Source organism: Lipotes vexillifer, unplaced genomic scaffold, assembly GCF_000442215.2.
Source record: "Lipotes vexillifer unplaced genomic scaffold, Lipotes_vexillifer_v1.1 scaffold1447, whole genome shotgun sequence".
NCBI lineage: Eukaryota > Metazoa > Chordata > Mammalia > Artiodactyla > Lipotidae > Lipotes > Lipotes vexillifer.
Genome location: NW_006789773.1, coordinates 95,171 through 95,575, shown reverse-complemented (window position 1 = coordinate 95,575; position 405 = coordinate 95,171). Strand labels below are relative to the sequence as shown.

The window sequence follows — 405 nt, the reverse complement described above, 5'->3', positions numbered from 1 at the left end:
AAAAAAAAAAAAAAAAAAAAAAAAAATGTTGTTATTCAGTAAACTGATATGAGGTGCAGGAGATACAGATGCCAAATATGAGACAAGATCAGCAATGAGGGAAGTGATAAGACAAGTCCATACCACATATAAAAAAATCTGTAGAAGCAACATGGTGATAAATACACTCTTCTTGAAAGACACGAGTAAAAATTAATAAAAAGTTGAATTTCTTTACAATATCGCTGATTCAAATTAGAACATGGTTCTCCTCTGGATTCTTAAACAGGGATTTCTTCAGTGTAACTTTGATATCCTTGTTTCTCAAAATGTAAATCAAAGGATTGACCATGGGCACCACATTAGTATAGAAAACAGAATAAATTTTTTTCAGGTCCATAGATCCAGGAAAATATTTAAGGTACA

The 405-nt window shown here is 30.9% G+C and overlaps 1 protein-coding gene across 1 annotated transcript in view; it reads right to left on the bottom strand.

The window, feature by feature from the left end:
• The window catches only part of LOC103082338 (olfactory receptor 8B3-like), a 2,054-nt gene that overhangs the window by 876 nt on the left and 773 nt on the right, over nt 1–405 (bottom strand). Inside the window, 1 exon segment of the mRNA XM_082931263.1 lies at nt 242–405. This exon segment is cut by the window's right edge and continues 28 nt beyond it. Within this exon segment, the coding sequence (XP_082787389.1) occupies nt 242–405 (164 nt within the window).